General features: G+C 35.8%; 5 protein-coding genes across 5 annotated transcripts; 2 read left to right on the top strand and 3 right to left on the bottom strand.

The window, feature by feature from the left end:
* Positions 1 to 457: 457 nt before the first annotated feature.
* Positions 458 to 5,569, bottom strand: LOC106140376 (THO complex subunit 5 homolog). Its single transcript, XM_060947130.1, has 5 exons — positions 3,010 to 5,569; positions 2,787 to 2,924; positions 2,377 to 2,667; positions 1,931 to 2,270; positions 458 to 1,705 (listed from the first exon to the last, which is right to left on the bottom strand). Exons 1-5 carry the CDS (start codon positions 3,103 to 3,105, stop codon positions 501 to 503), a joined length of 2,070 nt encoding a protein of 689 aa, XP_060803113.1. The 5' UTR covers positions 3,106 to 5,569; the 3' UTR covers positions 458 to 500.
* Positions 5,570 to 5,749: 180 nt separating this feature from the next.
* On the top strand, positions 5,750 to 10,049 carry LOC106133026 (uncharacterized). Its single transcript, XM_060947131.1, has 5 exons — positions 5,750 to 6,088; positions 7,057 to 7,207; positions 8,651 to 8,793; positions 9,437 to 9,622; positions 9,732 to 10,049. The coding sequence occupies exons 1-5, from the start codon at positions 5,899 to 5,901 to the stop codon at positions 9,911 to 9,913; spliced, it is 852 nt and encodes a 283-aa protein (XP_060803114.1). The 5' UTR covers positions 5,750 to 5,898; the 3' UTR covers positions 9,914 to 10,049.
* Positions 10,006 to 11,272, bottom strand: LOC132902370 (uncharacterized). The gene is made up of 3 exons (XM_060947132.1): positions 11,027 to 11,272; positions 10,407 to 10,523; positions 10,006 to 10,223 (listed from the first exon to the last, which is right to left on the bottom strand). The coding sequence occupies exons 1-3, from the start codon at positions 11,162 to 11,164 to the stop codon at positions 10,047 to 10,049; spliced, it is 432 nt and encodes a 143-aa protein (XP_060803115.1). The 5' UTR covers positions 11,165 to 11,272; the 3' UTR covers positions 10,006 to 10,046.
* A 1,127-nt stretch (positions 11,273 to 12,399) lies between these two features.
* LOC106140363 (enolase) lies at positions 12,400 to 19,101 on the bottom strand. Its single transcript, XM_060947464.1, has 8 exons — positions 18,967 to 19,101; positions 18,336 to 18,430; positions 17,177 to 17,371; positions 16,596 to 16,848; positions 16,177 to 16,373; positions 15,778 to 16,026; positions 13,189 to 13,340; positions 12,400 to 12,710 (listed from the first exon to the last, which is right to left on the bottom strand). Exons 2-8 carry the CDS (start codon positions 18,405 to 18,407, stop codon positions 12,527 to 12,529), a joined length of 1,302 nt encoding a protein of 433 aa, XP_060803447.1. The 5' UTR covers positions 18,408 to 18,430; positions 18,967 to 19,101; the 3' UTR covers positions 12,400 to 12,526.
* Positions 19,102 to 19,282: 181 nt separating this feature from the next.
* On the top strand, positions 19,283 to 20,562 carry LOC106140367 (PRKR-interacting protein 1 homolog). Its single transcript, XM_060947400.1, has 3 exons — positions 19,283 to 19,572; positions 19,653 to 19,832; positions 20,243 to 20,562. The coding sequence occupies exons 1-3, from the start codon at positions 19,471 to 19,473 to the stop codon at positions 20,525 to 20,527; spliced, it is 567 nt and encodes a 188-aa protein (XP_060803383.1). The 5' UTR covers positions 19,283 to 19,470; the 3' UTR covers positions 20,528 to 20,562.
* The last annotated feature ends 315 nt before the right edge of the window (positions 20,563 to 20,877 follow it).

Raw genomic sequence — 20,877 nt, 5'->3', positions numbered from 1 at the left:
CGTAATAGGACCAATGAGGACTTCCAGACTAATATTATCTGAATCCACTGAATCGACCGTGTCGGACATAGGGCAATTTTCATGTAGTTGGAGCAGCGGGCGAAGGGAGTTGCTGACGAGTCGGACACAATATTATTCGGACAGTGTATTATAATAGGGTAATATAAAAAATATTAAAATTTAAGAGTCAAATTCTGACACTGTCCGTCAGCAACTAGACGAAAAGACCTTGATCAAATCGGAGAAGACCAGCAGGTGATGTCAAGAGTTCCTTCCACGACTGATACATAGTAACAGCATTTTGCCACCAACCAGTGTGATGGTTAGTTTCATTTATTAGAGTTAGGAATGTGTATCAAAGAAAGCAGGGATTGTTGCAAGATGATGGGAAGATGTAGCCTGTATGCCTACCTTTCTGGGCAAATATACATGAAAAAAGTTAAAGTGAAATACAAAATACTAGTTATTGACTTATATTTAATTCATACAATTTCATGAAATTAGAACTGCACAAACACTCCATTGCCTTGTTTCAAGAATCGGTAAGGCTTAATTCTATTACGTCCCCGTACTGAACAGAACATAACCTTATCAGGAGGAAACTCTGAAGAACCCATTGTTTCTAATAGAATATCTAGATAAGTCAACAGCTTTGTCATTTGCGTTGATAGGGATGGCACTTCTTTTTCTCTTGTTACCCAGTCAGTGTTTATAATCCTTTCAATATCCCTAATATCATCGTTTATTCCCGAGTGATGGGTTCCATTCCAATGAAGTGTCAATGAAAATAACGGGGCCTTCTTCGGGTAGTCGCTCGCCAGTGCAACAAATGCAACTAGTTTTGCTGATTGTCTTGTAATAATAGCCCTATAGAGCATATCATTACAATTGACCAATCCCTCTGATATCAAAAATGCTGTTGAAGGAGACTGGTTGTACTCTGGCCAACCTACAGACTGCCATTGAGTCAAAGAACCTGATAATCGCACAGGCACGTTTCCTGTGGGAGGTATGATTTTCCCAGATTCCAGATCTTGTAACTCCTTCATAAGTTCCACTCGTGACTTTAATCTTTTCTTTAAAGTAAGAATGAAGTTTTCAACTGTACTTACGCTTAAGCTCTGGCAGGGTTGCATAACTTTTTTAATTTTTTGATCGTCCAAAATAGCAGCCATGAAATCTAGACCACACATTCTTTGTGCCCAAATATAAGGCTTACCAACTTCAGGTATAAAATGCTGAAAATCTTCCGATATACCTGCAGCATTTAATAAGTAAGAAGTGGCTGGATGGGGAGAATCATTTCCCGTGTCTGAGGGATACAGTTCATTGAGAATACAGTGCCCACTCAGCACATCAGCGGCTGACACTCCTGTGACTGGTTGTGGCATTAACACAGTGAATTTCACCACAACAATTTTTAGATGAATAAGATAAGAAAAAATTAGGTTCAGACCAGTTCCATCAGAAACTTTAACTGATACTTGTACACTCAGAGGATGTTTCTTTAAAACTTCCTTTTTCTTGGCTTCCGCTTTTTCTTCCTTGGAGACTTTTGAAGACCTATGGTGGCGCTTCTTCTTTTCCCTGTGTTCTTCTTCATTATTATCTTGGTCTGAATCTGAGTCATTAGAGACTACTAATTCACTGTCAATATTACTGAGCTGATCTAATCTTCGTGCTTCATCTTCATCACCAGAGATACCTGGAAATAAGTATTGATATATTTGTTACATAAACATACATTTTACAGTTACATAAACATACATTTTTATCATCATTTTATGCACATAAAATGTACAACAAGTTGACATATAATAAAAAGCTACATATTAATTTAATATTTTTATTTTTGCCATTAGAATTTGGTATGCAAGCAAGCATATAAGAAAAATTTATAATAAGTAAAATTATAAACAACATTGCTTACCAACAGTCACAGTTTTAACTCCAAGAGCATCTGAATAAGCACTGGAGTTAGCATACAGCAAAAACAATGGCGGTGGCAACAAGGAAGCTACCCTTGCTTCATCCCTCTTCTCGTCCAGTCTCATAGCCAAACATTCCTGCAGAGGTTTTGTGGATTTCAAGACATCTTTGAGATGCGGGGCCAAGGCTTCAAGCCTGGACCTAGCAGCCGCAATAGCTGCGGCGACCCGTTCTTTTGATGCAACCAACTCATTGCATGCTCCAGCTAGCTCACGACGTTGACGCAGTTCCCATTCAAGTCTTGACAGTTGAAGTTGATGCAAGTCAGTCTTTGTAATTTCCTGGAAATATTGAAATTTAATGAAGATGATGTTTGAAAAACAATGGTAAAACATCTTTCATAAAATAATAAACAACTCAGAATAATAACAACAATTATAAACTTACAGGACGTGCTATTTCAGCTGGAGCATCTCTATAGAAGTCTTCTACAGGCACAAGTTCGATTTCTTCATCTTTTGACTTGAATTGAAGACATTTGGTGACCTCTTTGTTGAGATGATCTGCTTCATACAGTAAGTTCTGCAGCAGCAAGTGAGTAGAGTCTACCCTCTGCTTTTCTTTATGCAAAGTATCTCGCCCAGCCCTTGTGCGTACTTTCTCAAGACGATTTAACTTTTTAAGTGCAACCAAATTTAGTGAAGCTTCTATTCGTTTGGCAGTGATTTTTTCTTTTGCCTAAAAATACACAACATGAATTTAATTTATACACAATTGTTTAGTTACGTTGTTTTATGCGCCAAATAAAAAAATTTCTTTCTCGTTGTAAATATTTACACAACATAAAAATATATTACTTCTTCTGTATCCTTTGCCTTCAAATCCGCAATGTCTGCAAGCAAGAGTCTGATGTCCTGGCAAATCTTCTTGAATAAAGTGGCATCTTTCTCGGCGGGCCGAAGCTGCGCTTCTGTTTCCTCAAATTCCACGACACGCTGTGAAGTAAGTAAAGTTAATATTATGAACACTCACTCAATTACTGACAAAAAATGGACTAATGCATTGACCAGAATTACTAACCTTATAAACATCAACAGGCGCTTGTTTGGTGATATCACTTGACGTGGTAGTATTTAATTTTCGCCGTTTTTTCGTTGATACTTCATCTTTTCCCATTGTGATTTTTAGGGCATAAATATGTATAAACAATATATCTGACTATAAATAATTATTTGAACGAACAGCAAAAAAGGCGAGGCTAGGACACAGATACTATACTAACAATTAATCAGTGCTGCCAGACCAAAAATCCGATAGAGCGCTGTAAGATGTAAAAAAGCGCTAGATATCGCGCTAAAAGAACAATTTTTCTTGAATGAAATAAAGCAAACAAACAAAAAATTACTTAAGTAAAACGTTTATTTTCGAAATTAACAAAAAAATAGCTATCTGCTGAACTAGGGCGTGGTAAAGGTTCATTAGTAGTTTTAAAATATTTTTCCGATGTTCCAATCTTTCGCAAGACATCGGCTGGAATGTCATAATGCGAACAATTGCGGTCTGCGACAGTTAGTCCTGTACGAATTGTAAGAATAGCATTTATATTTTTTAATTTTAATGTATTCCTTAATTTCGTTTTTACAACATTCATTAAACTGAAAACTCTTTCTATATCCGCATTAGAATATGGTAATTTCATTATTTTTGTGGCAACTTCGAATTAATCTTTATATGTACAATTGCCAGCTGCATCTTTCGACTGCTGAACTTCAGCCCAGAATTTTACCGTGTCATCGGTATTCACCCACTTTTCTAATATTATTGCTTGCCATTGCTGGAGAGTAACTACTGTCTATGTCGCTTACTCCAAGACTCCAAAACTTGTATAAAATGTTGAAGCACTCTATTGGGCTTTAAAATAACTGATGCTGATAGAGCCATAGAGTTCTTTAATATGTCATGACGTAAATGAAAAAAGCGCCAGATTATCCGCTAGGCGCTATAATTCTGTAAAACGCTCCAAACTCATAAAAAAAGCGCTAAAATGGCAGCACTGCAACTAATATCCTTTAGTTAGAGGTTTGATTAATCGACGAATCGATTTTTCAAGCCCAATAGATCGATTTTTTATACCGTCTTCGATTTTTTCTAAATTTACATATGAAGCATTTGGAGCTTTAAGTTTTTGATGTAAAAAAACTGATTTTACTAAGTAGTAAGAGATCAGTAATAATTATACATCCAGTTGCCTGTGCAGGTTTTCTCACAATGTTTTCCCTTACCGTACGAGCATTGAGAACCTGTGCCTTTCTGCGCATCACGCATTTTAACCGGGCACCTTTCCGATTCGACCACCGACGCTTTTTACTTGATTATGTATAAACATAATATGTCTTTATATACAGATTTTATTGAGATTCAGTTATAAAAAAACCCTCAGATTATTCGCTTTTTCTTGAATTGGAATTTTATCTTTGATACTTATCAGATCAAAAGTATCACTACATAGTCAGAGCTACATAGCTACTTAACATTAAAAAAACAATATTTGCTGGTGTGGCGACGACATCTCTACGCCACAGTAGGGATGTGACATTGCTGTAAAAAAATCGATTTTTATATAATCGATTTATTTTTTAAGTATGATAAATCGATTAACAAATAATCGATTTTTCTTAAGAAAATAATCGATTTTATTATATTGATAGATTTTTTCCTAATTTTTAAAACGCCATATACATTATATCAATAGATTTATTCATTAAAAATAAACAACAGAAACAGTAAGTTCTTATATAATCAACACAAGTTAAAGTTTTTAACAATCAAGTTTGAAAAATGAAGTTTCAGCAACGCATAATGAATAAAAAATCAACCGAATGGCGGTAAAATACTGTTCATCGACTAATTCCATCTAGAGAATGTTTGATTAAATTAATCATCTAAACTGTTTTAAGAGCACAGAAAGAATGCACAGATGGCGTTAATGTAATATTATGGAGCTATGATATGATATGGTATTCTTTGGCAGTTCGCGTTCCGGGCTACAAGCCAGAAGACAAAAACGTAATGTCGGAGTGCAAATTATTGTATGATTATAAAAATCGATTTTTTCCATAATCGATTTTTTTTCACATTCCTAGCCACAAGTCAGAACAACTAATCACGCAACCGCAACGCATCGAACAACAACGCCTGTCAAAAAAAGCAAACAACCTCCGTCGCAAACTCAAACTCAAAATATTTATTGCATAACTGTGTAGACATATAGATGGAATTACATTTAACAGTATCAACAGTTTGCCCCTTCAGGCATGCAATATTTTTTAGTATTGAAAATACTAACATAGGTATATAAAATAATACAGACAACGTCGGAGCCGCGGTTCCCTAGGCATAGAATTTTTTTTTGTCGTAATTCAATGAATTAAAATATACTACAAATGAAAAGATATATAAAATTGACTAATTTTAAAACTAATTAAATTAAAATAATATAATTGTTATAAATATAGATCGTTTGACATATTCATAGGGGCAATGCGGCTCTGTCCGCGGTTTTACTCAGAGGATTTATAGCCTCTGAGTAAAACCGCGGACAGACAAACAGACAGACATGGCGAAACTATTAGAGTTCCTTATTTACTAACAGAACCCTAATAAGTAGGAAGGTTGGATGAATCATGTGAGAAAGTACCTTTTCTACTCCTACTCCTTTATCCATAAATACATCTATCTATCGGTTTGCCAGTTCTCAACCTTTCAACACATCGGTTCCTTCGCTCCAATGACCACGAACCGGCCGCGTGCATCTGACGTCACAAAGTTTACTCCAAGTCGCGTCGATAATCCCGTGTCAGAAGCGTGTATTGTTTATTGTTTTATTATGAGTTAAGCGACCATTCCAATCCCATTTATAAATACGAAGTGGAAAGTTGTAGAATCTAGTTTTAATTATTTTTCGTGAAAATGTCTGCAAAGCCAGAAGTTCGTATAGTGACTTACATGTGTCCGACTCACCCCGTGCAGTTGTATGAACTGATTATGGAGCTGCTCGAGGAGGCTGTGGGCTGCAACACAACGCTACAGTATGAAAGCCGGACACCCGGACCATTCCAGGACCGACCGGACCCCTTTCTAGAGGATAAAGTGGATTTGGGTAGGTAGGGGTAGGATAGGACTTAACAAAACTAATGAAAATATTAGGTTGCATGTTAGGAAGGTAGGTACTTGCTTTTTCTGCAATACAATACCTAATACCTACAATATAAATGGTGCCGTGTTGTATTCGGCTCTAAGTAGATCAATCTTTTTCCTTTGGGTGTCGTAAGGGGCGACTAAGTGAAAAACAAGCTTTTCAAACCAAAAATCATGATTCGAGTTCAAACTTTCATCGGGTTTTGAAGGGCAGGCTTTTCTGAATTGTCCCTTTTATGTGTGGTAGGTAAGTACATAATTTGAGAAAGAATACCTATACAAACTTTTTTACTATGACTAAGTATTTCTGTAAACTGGTAATGGAGACATTATCACAGGATTACCTCCAGTAGCTGAATCCATCATAGTGTATCTGTAAATACTTATATCATGATTATTTTATATAAACAAAGTAAGCAAATGACATAAATAAATAAATATATAGGTACGGGACAAATTGAGTTAGCCTCGAAGTAAGTTTGAAACTAGTAAGTTAGTATCTAGTTAATAGTTACATAGCAAGAACTTAATAAGTATAGGTGCGCGAATAACATCAACAAAGTAGAAACCTAGTTGCCTCGAACTTTGTCAGCATTCCGGAGACTATTCCGGATCGACCGGTTGGAATTTGCACTGTTTATATTGTAAAGGCAAAGGTGACATACCTTATCTATGAACGGCATTGCCTGGTAGTACTGAACTGGTGACATTACATACTTACAGTTTCTCTGACGGTTACTTATATACTCTACCTATCGAAAAAAAATAGTGTCCCAGCTGCTTCTCTTCCTGCGCATAAGGCGAGGCTAGGGACTCGTCACTGCCTCCGAATCTCAATAAACTACTTAAGCCCCCCAGCTAAACGCCTTGTGTGGCTAAGTCTACCTCGTAGGTACTTTTATCCAACCTTATAGATTTTTCCTTTTACAGCGTTCATGACTGCGGCGGCTTACATGAAGCTTCGCAATACGAAAAACCCTTACGTGGAACTGCTGCCCGTTACTCCCGTGTTTGCCCACCAAATGAATGTAGAAAACAGGCCCGGATACTTCTCAGACATCATTGTTCACAGCGACAAAAAGTAAGACGATACCTATACCTAATTAATTATTAAAGAGAGATTAATTGTAAACTTTTAATGACTTCATACTTTAACGACTTTATTAAAATACTAGCTGTGCCCGCGACTTTGTCCGCGTGTAATAGTTATTTTGGGCATCATATTTATTTTTGCAAACTTGCTCCTCGGCTTTATCAATTATAGCTGCTAATTGTTTTAATTGTAAACTTTTAATGACTTCATACTTTAACGACTTTATTAAAATAAAATCATAATTTCACAAGACGATTAAATCAGGTATGATGAAAGTTCAGCACCACGCAAATGCGTAAAAGATAAACTAAAACGGTTGTTCAAACCAAAGATTCCAACAACACTTTTTGTGTACATGCATTTATATGATCAACTATAGGTATACCTATTTAATAATCTGTAGTAATCTATGCTATGTGTTATGCTAGTGAGTGCATGCGTTGGAGTTACTCTACATTCTGACAATAAAATTTGCATAATATTTCAAATTTGGTATGTAGGAGACTAATATCGTAATCGGACTCACCCGAGTTGCCCTTCCTATAATGTGTCGGCGGTCTGAAGTGGAATGTGGCGAAGACGGAGTACCTACATGTAATACACATCCCCACTTGTACGCATAGGCGATAACCTGGTCGAGCGTACAGACCATTTTAAATACCTACTTGGGATCCGTACGCCATATGTCCGGACATCGATTGCGACGTCAAGGCTCGCATAACAGCGGCCTGAGCCTGGCCTGTGCTGGAACGGCACAAGCCAAATCTGCCTGTGATGTGGAGTATTACGGAAGTATCGCGTAAGGAACTCCCATATCCACAGAAGTCTTCATGTCAATGACGTAGCAGACAAAATGCGGGAGAGCCGCCTACGCTGGCCATGTTTTGCGAAAAACTGAAGACTACTTGAAGAACAGATATCTTCCATAGGCCATACCGCTTCCGCCAGGCCCAGGCAGAAGGAGCAGGCCGAAAAAATCATAGCTGGTCGTCGCAAGAGAGGATATGCGAGCCAATAGACTGAAATCCGAGGACGCCAAAAATCGGACTAAGTAGAGACCGAAAAGTCGGAAAGCGGACCCCGGGCCTCGAAACAATTCTGTAGAGTGCAACCGGCAACACGCAGAGATGAGAGAAAGAGTAGAAGAGGAACTCTCTCTTTCTCTTATTCATTAAATTAATAATATTTACAACACTTAATACCTACGCCAAATCACTTTTAAAATACAAACTGCTTGAATTCAATCACATGTCGTCGCCTAAAAGCAAATAGATAAAAATGTTATCAGCCATGTCATTGGCTTCTGATAAGAATTGAGAACTTCTATTATTCTATAATTACGTATTTATATGATATACGTTGCTAATATTGTTCTATCGAGTTAATCGTGTGCACGCGAATACAATTTGAACGGGTATTTGATCGTTTCAGAGCCCACAACGTGAACACGCTGCTGGATCTTCGCGGATGTACGTTCGCCTTTAGTGATGAAGAATCTCTTAGTGGAAGCCAGATAGTTTTGAAAACCCTGAAATCTAAAGGCGAAAATGCGTCCTTCTTTGGATCTCTGTTAAGTAAGCTCTGTTCTGAATACCTACTAAATGATCAGTGCCACATCAAGGCGCTTCTTGACGGTTTAAGGCGAAATCCGAGTAAAAGTACATACATATACCTAATACCTACTTAAAGACTTGAGATAGAAAGTTCGCAGAAAAGTGATATTAACCATTTATAATAAGTTTATAGACAATAATTGGGAGTACTGCGTAGGTGCTGTTTGTTCCTAATCAGTCAAGGTTAGTAAAAAAAATTAAACAATCGATCTGCTCATGATAGTCAGAGACAGACGAGGGCAAAAGTCATAGCATAAGTTATACATTCTTTTATAAATATAGTATATCAAGTGGAATTAAATAAAGACCAATGAGCTACTTAGAAGTTTCTTACTTTCGATCGTAGATAGTACAATTTTCCACACGGTCCACTGTACTATACATTACAGCTATTGTTACATCAATTGTGTACAATTCAAGTCTCAACAGCTGTTAGCATAGCAGCGCGTAAATGATGTGTCATTTGCAATGTAGTAGGTAGGTGCAAGTGGCTATGACCGTGAATGGATGAAATTTGATAATATGCGTACTCTGCTTTATATTCAATGTAAATTGACGTTTTGAGTAACTAAAACCCACTACTAAAAACCACTTTTATTTCCAGAATCTGGGTCTCACTTGGCGTCTGCTCAAATGGTACTTTCCAAACAAGCTGAATGGGCGGCGGTTGATTCGACGACACTGCTGTACTCTAAGAAATACATGCAGGATGGTGGCAAAGACATCATATTACTAGAGACCCTAGGACGCCTACCGCCTTACCCTATCGTAGTTAATAAAAAATTAGATGGTAATTATTTAAGTTTACTAACAGAAACTGGTAAAATTTTAAGTTACATTGAACTTTTTACATCTTTTTCTAACAAATAAGTAATGGCTTAAATTAAATCTGTTTTCAGCACAAGTCAAGAGTGCCGTAAGTGATGCTCTTCTCACACTGCCACAAACAACTGCATGGAAACAAAGATTTGCCAAGTTTGGTGTCTTGAAATTTGAGACCAATAATGATGAAAGCTACTATGGGCCGGCTGCACAAATGTGGTCCATCCAGAGCGAAAAACTCGGTGTTCGGTATTATTAGAATCTTGCTTGTGATATCTCTTTTATATGTCATTTATATTCTCTATGTTGATTATACACCCAAATAGTTAAACATGTTATTAAAACATTCCATAGATAATATTTTTCTATATTTTTATAATAAAAGATTTACATTACAGCTTTTTACTACTTTGCTTTACAGTTTTTTGTAAAATTATGTTTAAAGAGAATTCTTGTTGCTGTTTTCTGGATTTTGATCCAGATTCCACTAGAACACCACGCGGAATTTTGAGGACTGCTACAGCTTTTGGAAGTTCTTTATCTACTTTTTTTTCTTTGCTGGTGGATCTCTGAAATTTACAAAAAATTAATATGTAATAAAATGTGAATAAACAAAAACTGACTGATGGTAGCTTTGACATGTTTCTTCAAGTTAGCAGTGTATACACAAACCTACTTACTAGTCTAGACAAATAATATTTACATAAGAATAGGCTAAGGTCTACTAAAACAAGGTAATAATGTGACTACACTATTCCTCCTCCATTGATGTAAGCAATCTCTTCATCACTAAGAGGTGCCCTTCGGTAGCGAGCTGGCAGGTCAATATCGGGAATAGTGGATGTACTCATTGCAGCTGCTGGTTGAGCCTGTAACCAAATGTGTCTACACTAAGTATATATTGAAGAACATTATGAGTATGGATATGTCTCATTCCCATGGAAGTTGTAAAAGGTGCCTAAGGGAAAGGCTTATAAATTTGAGATTCTTCTTTTATGCGATGGGCTAGCAACCTGACACTATTTGAATCTTAATTTCTTTATAAAGCCAAAAAGTATATGAAGAAATTCTTTATAAAGCCAAAAAGTATAGTACCCAACAACATAATTGTATTGGATATCTTTACACAAAAGAAGGGGCTTTAACTTTATATTTTTTTGAATAAATCATAGTAAAACTCGAAAGTATTCAATTTAATTCCTTACAAGATTTAATTTTTGTAATGTATGTATACCATCTTATTAAGTTACTATCCGTACAAGTAGGTAACTTTATACAAACACTGCCTGGACATTTAGTGAAGCGATTGTGTTACCTTCACAAGTTCAAATAGAGCTGTGTCCCGTGTTATGTGGGATGGGAAGGAACTTACAGCGGCGGCAGGTCCAGCGGCTGGCGAAGACCCGACGGGACAGCTGCCCCCGCCAGCGGGCGGACCCGCGGGCTTGCCGGCGTTGCCTTTTCGGAACCTGATTACAGGCACACGGCACAGAACGGCTGTTAATTTCATTACGGTGACCTAAAGATGGAAATACGAATATCTACACTTTATATAATTTGACAATTTTTTTGACGTTTTTCCTACTAAAAATAATATGTCAATGTCACATCATCCATCACTATCAGATGTTTCGAGTGTTACTATTATAGAATATTTTAAATTAGAATGATCAAATAAAACATACCTAATCAATACAGGGAAAATTTTATAGGTAAAAAGCTCATCTCTGGTAGGCTCAGACATATATGTGTATCTCTAAATCAGAGAGTCCCAAACTTATTTTGTCTACAGCCCACTTTGAGAATAAATATTTTTTTAGCGCCCCCATTTTTTCACCTATTTAAAAACCACTATAACTTCAAATTAGTTTAATTAATTATTGTGACCTATATATGTATATGTATGTATAGTAACGGAGAATTCTTAACGAAACTTTTACTATAACCCGCAACTTAAAACCTGAGCGCAGTAGGTAACATACAACGGCGCTTAGGTCTTAGCGCTTTCTGGGTCTCTTACCGCCCCCCTTGAGACCTGCAGCGCCCACAATCGCCCACTTTGGGAAAGACTGCTCTAAACGAATGAAACTTCCGAAATAAAATAAACGTACATTACGTACACACGTAAAACCTGTATTATTGATTTATTGATTAATAATATATACTATTTATTATTTATCAATAATTATGATTCTTCGTCTAAGGTGGTAGGTACTCTTTTACGGGAGTGATAAGTATTGTAATAAATTTAGGGCACATTTAAATACAAAGTAATGTTTTCAAATCTGCCTGGTTAAGGTCTAGAATAGACATTGGGCAGCTATATTATAACTTCAAACAAATGATGTAAAAAACTTGTGGGAATGAAAGTTTTTATGGTAGTCTCAGCTTTCCAGGTCTCAGGATTTGTTTCATGTTTTGTCGTTATGCATAATAAAATTCTAAGATTAATCTTAAGAAAGAAGAAGTGAAAATTAAAAGATTGTTTGAACTATTACATAACATTTTATTAGGGTAAACATGTATCGATCGACTTAGCATTTTGTAAATACCTACGGTAATTACAAATAATTATTTTTCTTATTAGAGATAATTTTAAAAATAAGGATCTATTAATTTTAAATAAATACACATCCACTCTACAAACATTATTTCCTTACAATGATAGCTTCTGGTTTACGTTCACGAAAGCTTGTTTTTAACTTACAGAATTATCGATTCCAAAATTTATATAAAATGCGTTAGTCAGTATTGTACATTTATTTGCGCATTAACGTATAAATTTTGAGATATCGGTAAAATAGCCAAGTTCTCTAAAGATTAAGTACCGCCCTAGCGGTGATTGTATAATATATGGTGGTTGTATGCGCATTTAAACGGGCCTGCGGAAGTTCTTGCCGGCGTACTTGGCGGCGCCGCCGAGCTCCTCCTCGATGCGCAGGATCTGGTTGTACTTGGCGAGGCGCTCGGAGCGGCACGGCGCACCCGTCTTGATCTGACCCGTCGACAGACCCACTACCAAGTCAGCGATGAACGTGTCTTCGGTCTCACCAGACCTGGTAAAAACATACATATACAAGACAATATTATAGGTACTGGCACTGATTTAATGATATTAATAATAGACAGACAGGTAAAGCTATTTCAGGCAGGGTAATTACATATCTATTATTGTTTTTTTTCTCTATAATCCTAAATGCGCCGTGTGGTTCCCGGCTCCAATAGAAAAAAGAATAGGACCACTCCATCTCTCTCCCATAGATGTCGTAAAAGGCGACTAAGGGGTAGGCTTATAAACTTGGGATTCTTCTTTTAGGCGATGGGCTAGCAACCTGTCACTATTTCAATCTCAATTCTATCTTATAGCCAAATAGCTGAATGTAGCCTATCAGTCTTTTCAAGACTGTTGGCTCTGTCTACCCCGCAAGGGATATAGACGTGATTATATCTATGTATGTATTATCCTAAATAGGTGTAAAGACATCTTAAATGACTCGTATGACCCTCCTCATATGAAAAATAATTTCAACCCACCTGTGGGAGACCATGGTGCCCCAGCCATTCTGCTTGGCCAGCAAGTGTGCGGCAATAGACTCCGTGACGCTTCCAATCTGGTTCACCTTAAGCAGCAAACAGTTGCATGCCTTCTTCTCCACAGCCGTGGCGATGCGCTTCGGGTTTGTGACCTGGGGATGCGACAAAGTAATTAATTTAAATTATTGTAGATGTTTGTGGTCTTCTAACTCGAAAAATTAATAATAATTTAAAAATGTAATTTTTTAATAACAAAATCATAGACGTAGAATAAAAATAAGGCAAAATGGAGCATTCATTTATTATGAATGAAAAGTATGCCAACTTTATTACATACACACCTCACCGTACACTCTCATAAATTATCTCACGACATGGCCATTTTTACTACGCTTTTATTAGCTTGGGTTGTATGTATGTATGTATGTATGTATGTATGTATGTATGTAACGGAATCTTTGAGCTTAATTTTCACTGATTTCTAAACGTCTGATCAACTTGGAACTTTGCACACGTATCAAGGACCGATGACAATGCAATATTTTGATAAGAGTTTCTCATTATCCTTATTAAAACTGCCAGGATTAATAAATTCATTTTTAGATCCTTCGTATGAGAGTAAGAGAGACAGAGATAGCACCAGTGCCAGTAATCTCCATACAAGAAACCAAGAAGTTCTGACGTATAATGAGTCAAAAAGAGATGTAATATATTTCCATATAATGTTACTATTAACCTGAGGCTTCTTTATTTCATCGCATTGCTCCATTTAGAATTACCATTAGAAACCATAGTAGAATTAGTAGAATATTTTAAAACAATAAAAAATATATAAGTAATAAAACAAAAGTAATAAATGAAAATTGAACAACTAAATTTACAAAAATACAAGAATAAAGTTACTACCTACAGAACTTTGCGATATTTAATACGTATTTAACATATTAATGCAATTCTTGAATTAACATTAGGTATCTTTTGCCTATTTATAATAGCAACACTGTAATACTCATTTGGAAAATGACTGACAGTTTTTTATGTCAAATAAGTTTTGCAGTAAGTTTTGATTGAATTCGATTCGAACACCTGTAAACTTTCTTTCTGTTGTTTTTTACCGGTGCCTGTGTATTTACCTATTTGCACTTTGTTTTGTGCTGATAACTTGTCGTTATTTGGAGTTTGGAATCTTCTGTTGAGTCGAGCTTTGTTCTTCCGGATATTCGTGTGATTTTATCATCTGAGATTGGACTCTGACTGTGTTTACTGTGTTGTGCAGATATTTTGAGATAGGACTCCTGTAAAAAGTACCTTATTATTTGAGATAGGAGTCCCAAGTTTGTGTTTGTTTTTGTGAAAGACAGATTTTACAACAAAAGTGCCACGATGTCTTCAGATAAACTTTGTTGCGTTCCTGGTTGTAAAGGCAGTGGAGGTATGTTTGAAATATTTTTGTTCCTGTATCAATCTGCCTCTTAATCTTGTGGTTTGATTCCTGGCAAGGCCACAATCGAAAATTATTACGTTTGCTGGATAGTCAAAAATATTATTAACAGTGATTTATCACTATAAAATTTTTTTCAACTGGGTTTAACAATCATCATACATACATATTATCACGTCTATATCCCTTGCGGGGTAGACAGAGCCAACAGTCTTGTAAAGACTGATAGGCCACGTTCAGCTATTTGGCTTTAAGATAGAATTGAGATTCAAATAGTGACAGGTTGCAAGCCCATCGCCTTAAAAAGAATCATGATGATGAGAATATTATGAGATTTAATCCAATCAGGCCACATATAACTTTAAGAAAGTTAGTTGTGAAAACCTCCGGCGATGGGCACATAGTTGCGAAAGTCTTTTCTAGTAAGATAGTTATACCAGAAGTGTTAACTTCCAAAAAATAATTGTATAAAAAAACTAAAAAACTACCCGTTTTATTGCAAATCGAACTAAAAAATAGAAAATAAATAATAGTTTAAAAAAACTAAAAAACTACGCTTTTATTGCTAATCAAACTAAAAAATAGAAAATAAAAATTAATGACAAAGGAATTCAGTAGTAGCAAGTCGAACAATCAGTTATAGTCAGTTGTAGTAGTAATTACCTCGGATTAAAATTATAATAAAATTAAATTTATAAACAAAACAATTTAAATCAGAGTAAAAAGCGTGGGGTGCATTTTACTTCATTTTCATAACTCTCTTGTCATAAATATATGCTAATAGAATGATTTTAATATTTACTACATCAGGCACCCCACGCTTTTTACTCTGATTTAAATTGTTTTGTTTATAAATTTAATTTTATTATAATTTTAATCCGAGGTAATTACTACTACAACTGACTATAACTGATTGTTCGACTTGCTACTACTGAATTCCTTTGTCATTAATTTTTATTTTCTATTTTTTAGTTTGATTAGCAATAAAAGCGTAGTTTTTTAGTTTTTTTAAACTATTATTTATTGTCACACACACATGCGTGCAACACCTATGTACATAGTATTTTTATAAGCAAAGTCCTGGAGAAATCCAATTATTATCCCATGTCCTAAAAAAACTCCTGTTATTATCCCATCAGTATACTCACGGTAAGATCATCTCCCACAATCTGTATGGGCGTGCGCGACGTAAGGTTTGCCCAGGCGGCCCAGTCGTCCTGGTCGAAGGGATCTTCAATGGAGACCATGGGGAAGTCCTTGATGAACTCGAGGTACAGCTCGGCCAACTTGTCCGAGGGAAGGTAATCAGCCGGGTTGGACTGTGGGTTCTTGAAATCCAGATCATAGGAGCCATTCTTAAAGAATTCTGATGCTGCGACGTCCATTCCGATTTCGATCTGTAAAGTATGTAAGTAATTAATAACTATATTGTAGTATTTGAATGTTGAAATTTTTATTAAGTGAATTCCATTTCCAGAGGAAGAATACTCCTTAGACCCTTTAGAGGGGGAATTTTAAAATAACTGCTTTAAATTTGTAAAGCTGACCTTGCCAGTGTATCCGCCCTGCTGGATAGCATCCTGGATGAGGAACAAGGCGTCCTTGTTATTCAGAATGTTGGGCGCGAAGCCACCCTCATCTCCGACGGCGGTGGAGTCGAGGCCGAACTTCTCCTTGATGATCTTCTTCAGGTGGTGATACACTTCTGTGCCCATGCGCATTGCCTCACTGAAGCTGGATGCACCTGTTTATAAAATTTGTCTTTAATAATTCCAATTTTTTTCTTTAATACTTAACAAAAACAAGATAAGAAGTTCAATGGAATTGATAACTTTTTATTAATCAACATTACTAAAACTATGGTACTTTGGGAGATATAATTGATCAGGATATTCAATCATCAGACAACAGGGAAGACAATTGGACATAAGCTATATTAATCCAGATTTTCTAAATATAATGTTACCTGTAGGCAGGATCATAAACTCCTGCATAGCCAGCTTGTTGCCAGCGTGGGAGCCTCCATTAATCACATTGAAGGCTGGTACAGGCAATACGATATTGCTGTTGCCAGCCAAGTCCGCGAGGTGCTGGTACAGGGGTACGCCCTTCTTGGCGGCACCGGCCTTGGCCACCGCCAATGACACGCCGAGGATGGCGTTAGCACCAAGCTTTGACTTGTTCTCAGTGCCATCGAGATTTAGCATTAGTTGATCAATCTATAAAATAAAATTTATCTTAGAATCGGATGAGAAATAAGTGCTCAAATAGCACTTAGTAATTAACATAATATTGTGGCTTCTCTGTCTGCGGTAGTTTGCATGACCTATTCAATTTGGGCAGTGAAAGGTAACTTCGATGGATGGAAAAGGAAAGAATGGATGAATGGAAAAATCAATAAATGTCTCTTTTAGGATAATCAAGTGCAACAAGACCAAGCTATAAAAAATTCTAAATTACATAATTCCAGAGAGTAGATGATAGTATGAGATAGATCATGCTATTAAATATTTTCTAAATTACATAATTCCAGAGAGTATAACCAACCTCCTTCTGCTGTGTGACCTCGATGTTAGCTTTGAGCAGCTCAGGGGCGATGATGTCATTGATATTCTTGATGGCGGTGAGCACCCCCTTGCCGTGGTACTCTCCCTTCACATTGTCACGGAGCTCTAAAGCCTCGTGCACACCGGTGGAGGCGCCGGAGGGAACAGCCGCGCGGAACAGACCCAACTCTGTTACCTATGTGATAACAACAATAAATGTGTTTTAAATTCAACAAATTTGTGTAAAGGGGACTATGGTCAGAACTATGTAGCGATTTCAAAAATCCTTTCATCTGGAATCGAATATGAAGATATATAGTAAAGCTATATGTGATGTATCCATAAATAATAAGATTACTCTTGTATTTGTTTATGTGCCGGAACACAAGCTGGCAACAAGCCGGAACACAAGATTACTCTTGTATTTGTTTATGGATACATCACACTATATACCTACAGGATAAGTTAGAAGATTTCATACAATTCCTTTCATAATTGATGTATTAAATATAATACTTGATAAAAGATTACATACATACATATAAATAAATAACCAAAATTAATAATTCTGTTAAACCTTTTTCATCTGTGCTGTGTGGTTACCAGCACTTTAGAATAATCCATCTCATTCCATATCATTCTCATGGATGTCGTAAAATGCGACTAAGGGGTACACTTATAAACTTGGGATAAGAGGAATCTCAAGTAGGCGATTGGCTATTTGATTCTCAATCCCATCAGTTGCCATACAACTGAATTTGGCATATCAGTGTTTTAATCTTTTCAAAACTGTTGGCTCTGTTTACCCCGCAAGGAATATAGACGTGACTATATGTATGTATTTTCAATATGTAACATTAACTATCCAGACAAAACATAAATTAATATAGATAAAAGTCTATAGTTAATGATAACGAAAATGTCATCATATAAATAAATCATAACAAATACTTGATATAAGTAAGTATGTATGTATCTACCTAACTTATAGATAAACTTTACAGCTAAATCCATTCAAGTTACAATATTATGTGAAGAAAAAACAATGGAACTTGTGGTTATGTTATATTAGTTATTACATCATGAATATTATATTAATTCTTGTGAAGATTATTTTGTTATAAGTGAAACATAAAAATGCTATGCATACTAAAACTTACCAGATCAACTTCAACAGTAGGGTTGCCACGAGAGTCAAAGATTTGACGAGCTTTGATAGACTTGATCGGCATTTTGGAAATGATGTTTCTTATTACTGGAAAACAAAATATTTAATTGAGTGAAGCAGTCTATGCTGTGAGCATGGGCACAAGGAGAGCTTGACCTAGTTTGGTAGCAGTTATTCTAACTACCTATGACATTCTTGGACTCAAAACTAGCACGTTTTCATCCTAATATAACAATGGCACTAAGAACTAGAAGGATGTTTTGAAATTCAAAAATAAAGCTTATTATTAAAATTTTATTGTTTTGTTAAAAAAGTGTATGTCCAGTTTGCTTTTTGGCAGCTTATCACATTGCTTACCGGCAGCACCGGCTTACTTAAGATCAAGGTCGAAAGATCATATGTAAGAAGGATTTTTAAGTATACGTTTTAGTAGCTTATGTATTCAATAATTTATTCACGTTTATTTTACAGTCTAAGCTGAATGCTCAGCTTGCAAAAATATAGTTATATAAACCAAATTATAATATAAATAAGAACGCTACAAAAAACTGTAAGAATAAAATAAGTAATAAGCATGAAGTACTGCTAGTTATCTAAACAAAATATGACTATTTCTTACTTACCACAGTAAATAATTAATTAGAATTCTTAACAAGTCTTAAAGAATTCACGCACAACACAATTCACTAGCAGCTGAGTTGGGTCAGTGATTTATTTGACCTTCTCAAAGGTGAAATAAGAGCATCGAATCGGTAAAAACCGGATATCGTTTTGGAGTTTTAGATTGGATTGACGACGGTTTGATGGTGAAGAGTTAAAGAAACATCGTTCCCTTCAAGACATGTACTATTATTCTATCAGTGCCTTCAAGTTTTTTTTTATTTGTAACTGTCATAAATGTCATCATTAAATAATGACAGGTAAACAAAATTTTAGCAAACAAGTAGGTACCTATCTAGCAAATCTGTAGGAATTGGAATTGTTTGTGTTTTACTTAATGTCCGTAACGTAAAATAAAATCTTTTTGGTTCAATAATTCGGTATTTTATAAATAAATTTCTTGCGTGCTCTCGATTTTTTACCTGCCTTTTCAACTTTGGTGTAATATTTAAAGGCTAGATTTTGCAATGAGTGATAAAGAATCAAACAAGGATGAGAAAAAGCCCATAGTTATTAAGAATGCAACAGATCTTCAAAGACTCAAATTAGAGAAACTTATGAAAAATCCAGTAAGGAGAATGCGCCTATCTCATTTTGGGATTATATTCAAAATTAAAAAAGTTCACCTAATAAAGAATTGCAATTTCAGGACAAGCCAGTAATTATACCAGAGCCACCAAAACAGAAGTCTTTACCTTCTGCGCCAGATTTCGTGCGAAATGTAATGGGATCAAGTGCCGGTGCTGGATCTGGAGAATTTCACGTATACCGACATTTAAGGAGAAAAGAATATGCAAGGCAAAAATTCATACAAGAGAAAAGTGAGAAGGTGCAGTACATTTTAGTAATTTATTGTCTTGTTATAAGAGTTACATACATATCATCACGTCTATATCCCTTGCGGGGTAGACAGAGCCAACAGTCTTGAAAAGACCGAAAGACAATGTTTAGCTGTATGGCTTTATAATGGATTTTAATCATAATTTTGATTGGGTTTTTTTTATCATAAGGATTGTTAATTTGTAAACTAGCACACCTTTTTTTTGTCTACTGTATTCATGAGAAAATATGTTGCTGTATATTTCTAAATTCTGATTGAACAAACCAGAATGAATATTTCCTGCAAATACATTTACCTCATCATTGCTAAAGATCTCGCCCAAGTTAGTAGAGTTTAGCACACAAGAATTTTCAGATCCTGTAGAATATTACACTAATAATTTCTATTCTTATTTAAAGGAGAAACTAGAAGAGGAATATCACAGGAAAATTGAAGAAAACAGAAGAGCAGCTGAGGAAAAAACAGCAAAGAAGAGAGCAAAAAGGTTGAAGAAAAAGAATAAAGCAAAGTTGAAGGGCAAGAAGCCAAAAACTGAAAACATTCAACAAAATACTTCATCACAATCTGACGATAGCAATGAGGAAGATGATGAAGAATTAGTAGAGCACAAAGAGACAGAACAAAATAAAAAAAAAGAACAAGAATTTAGTAAAAGTAATGTAATAACTGATAATAGATCATAGCAAAGTGAAAATATTGAAATATGATATTGTTTTATTTACAAAAAAATTAGAGTATTTTTCTAATAACCATACTCAAGAAGTATCAATAAAAATTGAGTTTTTTAGACTGATGCTGAAACATCTGTATAACTAAACTCATTTACTAAAAAGTATGTAGAGGTGGAAAACGGTGGTAGGGACCCTGTGAGAACATAGCTATCTATATCAGCTGAGATGGCGTGATCCCATGCTGTGGCAGGTAGGTTGATGTTGCCATGCACGCAGCATGGCACTACTGTAAACCTGTGGGATACATAGGTAGTTCGTTATTATTTTGGTAGGGTAGGGAATAGTGGTAGTCGATGTATGAA

The sequence above is a fragment of the Amyelois transitella genome, chromosome 13 (genome assembly GCF_032362555.1).
Source record: "Amyelois transitella isolate CPQ chromosome 13, ilAmyTran1.1, whole genome shotgun sequence".
Taxonomy (NCBI): Eukaryota; Metazoa; Arthropoda; class Insecta; order Lepidoptera; family Pyralidae; genus Amyelois; species Amyelois transitella.
Note: the sequence above shows the minus strand (reverse complement) of the source record. Positions and strands in the feature narration are given on the sequence as shown.

What these genes read in the sequence shown, in the direction of transcription:
- LOC106140376 (XM_060947130.1), bottom strand. Translation starts at nt 3,105, where the DNA reads ATGGGAAAAGATGAAGTATCAACGAAAAAACGGCGAAAATTAAATACT. An exon ending in CGCCTGTTGATGTTTATAAG is followed by an intron (nt 2,925 to 3,009) that starts GTTAGTAATTCT and finishes CTTACTTCACAG; the next exon opens with CGTGTCGTGGAATTTGAGGA. An exon ending in AGTTAAAACTGTGACTGTTG is followed by an intron (nt 1,706 to 1,930) that starts GTAAGCAATGTT and finishes ACTTATTTCCAG; the next exon opens with GTATCTCTGGTGATGAAGAT.
- LOC106133026 (XM_060947131.1), top strand. Translation starts at nt 5,899, where the DNA reads ATGTCTGCAAAGCCAGAAGTTCGTATAGTGACTTACATGTGTCCGACT. An exon ending in AGAGGATAAAGTGGATTTGG is followed by an intron (nt 6,089 to 7,056) that starts GTAGGTAGGGGT and finishes TTCCTTTTACAG; the next exon opens with CGTTCATGACTGCGGCGGCT. An exon ending in ATTGTTCACAGCGACAAAAA is followed by an intron (nt 7,208 to 8,650) that starts GTAAGACGATAC and finishes TGATCGTTTCAG; the next exon opens with AGCCCACAACGTGAACACGC.
- LOC132902370 (XM_060947132.1), bottom strand. Translation starts at nt 11,164, where the DNA reads ATGAAATTAACAGCCGTTCTGTGCCGTGTGCCTGTAATCAGGTTCCGA. An exon ending in CCGCTGGACCTGCCGCCGCT is followed by an intron (nt 10,524 to 11,026) that starts GTAAGTTCCTTC and finishes ATTTGGTTACAG; the next exon opens with GCTCAACCAGCAGCTGCAAT. An exon ending in ACATCAATGGAGGAGGAATA is followed by an intron (nt 10,224 to 10,406) that starts GTGTAGTCACAT and finishes TGTAAATTTCAG; the next exon opens with AGATCCACCAGCAAAGAAAA.
- LOC106140363 (XM_060947464.1), bottom strand. Translation starts at nt 18,407, where the DNA reads ATGCCGATCAAGTCTATCAAAGCTCGTCAAATCTTTGACTCTCGTGGC. An exon ending in GTTTATGATCCTGCCTACAG is followed by an intron (nt 16,374 to 16,595) that starts GTAACATTATAT and finishes TTTTATAAACAG; the next exon opens with GTGCATCCAGCTTCAGTGAG. An exon ending in AGGGCGGATACACTGGCAAG is followed by an intron (nt 16,027 to 16,176) that starts GTCAGCTTTACA and finishes CATACTTTACAG; the next exon opens with ATCGAAATCGGAATGGACGT.
- LOC106140367 (XM_060947400.1), top strand. Translation starts at nt 19,471, where the DNA reads ATGAGTGATAAAGAATCAAACAAGGATGAGAAAAAGCCCATAGTTATT. An exon ending in AGAAACTTATGAAAAATCCA is followed by an intron (nt 19,573 to 19,652) that starts GTAAGGAGAATG and finishes TTGCAATTTCAG; the next exon opens with GACAAGCCAGTAATTATACC. An exon ending in TACAAGAGAAAAGTGAGAAG is followed by an intron (nt 19,833 to 20,242) that starts GTGCAGTACATT and finishes TCTTATTTAAAG; the next exon opens with GAGAAACTAGAAGAGGAATA.